At 59.3% G+C, this 2,291-nt stretch overlaps 1 protein-coding gene across 2 annotated transcripts in view; it reads right to left on the bottom strand.

Moving 5' to 3' along the window:
* Window positions 1-43: 43 nt before the first annotated feature.
* TRIM25 (tripartite motif containing 25) overlaps window positions 44-2,291 on the bottom strand; it is a 19,395-nt gene continuing 17,147 nt past the window's right edge. The window contains exon 9 of one of the 2 annotated variants that reach the window (XM_077762865.1): window positions 44-669. In XM_077762865.1, coding sequence (XP_077618991.1) covers window positions 140-669 — 530 coding nt within the window. In that variant the 3' untranslated portion in view covers window positions 44-139. The remainder of the gene's footprint in view (window positions 670-2,291) is intronic. The other variant, XM_077762866.1, reaches the window with a different exon arrangement.

Here is a 2,291-nt window from a genome sequence, read left to right as displayed (position 1 = left end):
CAAGGGCCCCTTCCCCATCCCCCACCCCCACCCTCCCACACTCTCAACCCTGAGGAGTCTCAGGAAACTCTCGGAGAGTCCCGCCTGCAGCCCTCCCACCCCTGCCTTGGGCACCCAGAGGCCAGTGTCCATGGCCGGCCTACTTGTAGGAGCAGATGGAGAGCGTGGCGCCCGCAGAGAACACCCAGAAGGCTGGGTACAGAGCTTCGGTGAAGTCCACCTTGAACTTATACATCACGTGGACCTTGTCGGCGACGGCAAAGAAGATGACGAAGCCATGGTCACAGTTGAGAAGCACGCCGACCCGCGTGGCCTTGGTGGGGGGCAGCGTCTTCTCCACATTGTTGTGCCAAGCGGAGATCTTGGTATTGAACCACTCCACGCACCAGGAGGCGCTGTTGCGGCCGAGCCGGCTGTCGGGGCCCTGCCGCGCCATGCTGCCGTAGCAGATGCCCACCCCGCAGAAGTTGTTCTTCTGCAGCTCCACCTCCCAGTACTGAATCCCCTTCTTGTAGCAGTGCAGGCCCAGCACCTGGGAGCAGTACGTGAACCTCTTGGGATGTGGCTGGTAGTTGAGGGGTAAGTCGGCCACGGAGGCTACGGTGTACTTCTCCGTCAGCGCCACCTTGTTGTGGGCCGTGTTGTAGTCCAGGCTGAATTTAATGGCATCTGAGAAAGCATCACCCAAGGAACCAATTACAAGGAGCCCAAAGTGTTCTTACTTTTAACCCTTTCCCCAACTGGTAGTACTTGTTCATTTATTTTATCTGTTTGTCCACCCAACCTGCCATCTAGCCATCCACACATCCATCTTTCCATGCATCCAACTATCCATCCATTCATCATCCACACACATATCCATCTATCCACCCATTCTGCACAGCCAGCCAGCCACTTGTCCATCTGTCTATCCATCAATCCAGTCACCTGTCCATCTATCAGTCACCCATCTGTCTATTCATCCACCCAATGCCACTCACTGAACACCCAATTCTGTGCAAGACGCACAATTTGGAGCAGGCTTGGCAGCTGACCTCATGGAGTTCACGCCGCAGCCAGAGAGGTGAGCAACCTGCGCACAACACGGAGAATACGCATGCCGCCACAGGGTGGGCACGCGGCTACAGGGGCAAAGAGCTCACTTGATAGGTGGGGAGAGCACAGGGGAGCACTACCCACCTGGGCTGGAATNCAGAGCTTGGGGTCACAAGGACAGTGGGCGCCAAAGGCTGGGCAGCAGGCGAGAAGTCTAGCAGGAGAAGGGGGACGTGTTGGGGCCACACAGTAGACAGGTAAGGGGTCCAGACTGTACTTGGTGGGCAGAGGGGAGCCGAACATTTGTGAGCACGGAAGTTACCTGACTGTATTCCCCCGGTTGGGACACACACGTGGCCTCACCGCCCTTCCTGCCACACTTCCAGCCAGTTCCAGGGGAGTGAAGACAGGGCTCAGCCTCGTGTGGTCCCCAGCCTCCAACTCCTTCCCAGGACACACCCATCTCCACCCCTTCCCTCCCAGGAGAGCCTGGACCCTGGGAGAAAGGTTCTGGGCAGTTCTGCACAGGGACAATCCCTGGCTTGGGAACCTGGACACCAAGAGCCCTGGGTTTGCACCACCTCCTGCCGCCCCCTTGTGAGGTGGCTTAGGGAAGGATGCTTTTCACGGAGCCCTGAGTTTCCCCGTGGGCAAAATGAATGGGCTGGGGAAAACGTTCTCCGAGGTCCTTGGCTGCTAGAACTCACTTCCCCTGCTCCCTGGAGCGTGGGGCTCCAGAAACACTTGGCTCAGCACCCCACCAGCAGCTGGGCAGCAGTTAGCTCCAGCCCAGAGCCAGGCCTGGGCCTAGCCTGGGGGCGGGAACAGCAGGAAGCTCAGGGAAGGATGGCCCTGAGAAACCCAGGTACGGGCCCATCCCCCGGGGCCCGCGCCCCGCTCCAGAGAAAGGAGGGCCAGGGCCGGTTTTGCAAGACAGACCTTGGCTGCTGCACGGAGGTGGGTACAAATGGAAGGTGCTACTGTGTGAGGCTGCGGGATGAAGGGGAAACAGAAAGAGCGATGGTGGGGGGAACCTAGGCCTGGCCGTGGGGCAGGAACTCCAATCACTTCCAGTCGGACCAGGGAGGCCAAGCCTGCAAAGGAGCCTAAGGAGTGACCAGAGGGGCAGGTGGAGCCCAGGGGGGCACAGGGACTCAGCAGCCGTAGGGAGACAGGGTTCCCAGAAGGAGGGATGCACCTGAGAGGACCAGCCAACTGAAGGCTGACAGGTGTTCTTGACATTTAGCTGCACGGGG

Source organism: Crocuta crocuta, unplaced genomic scaffold, assembly GCF_008692635.1.
Source record: "Crocuta crocuta isolate KB4526 unplaced genomic scaffold, BGI_CrCroc_1.0 scaffold144, whole genome shotgun sequence".
NCBI classification, from domain to species: domain Eukaryota; kingdom Metazoa; phylum Chordata; class Mammalia; order Carnivora; family Hyaenidae; genus Crocuta; species Crocuta crocuta.
Note: the sequence above shows the minus strand (reverse complement) of the source record. Positions and strands in the feature narration are given on the sequence as shown.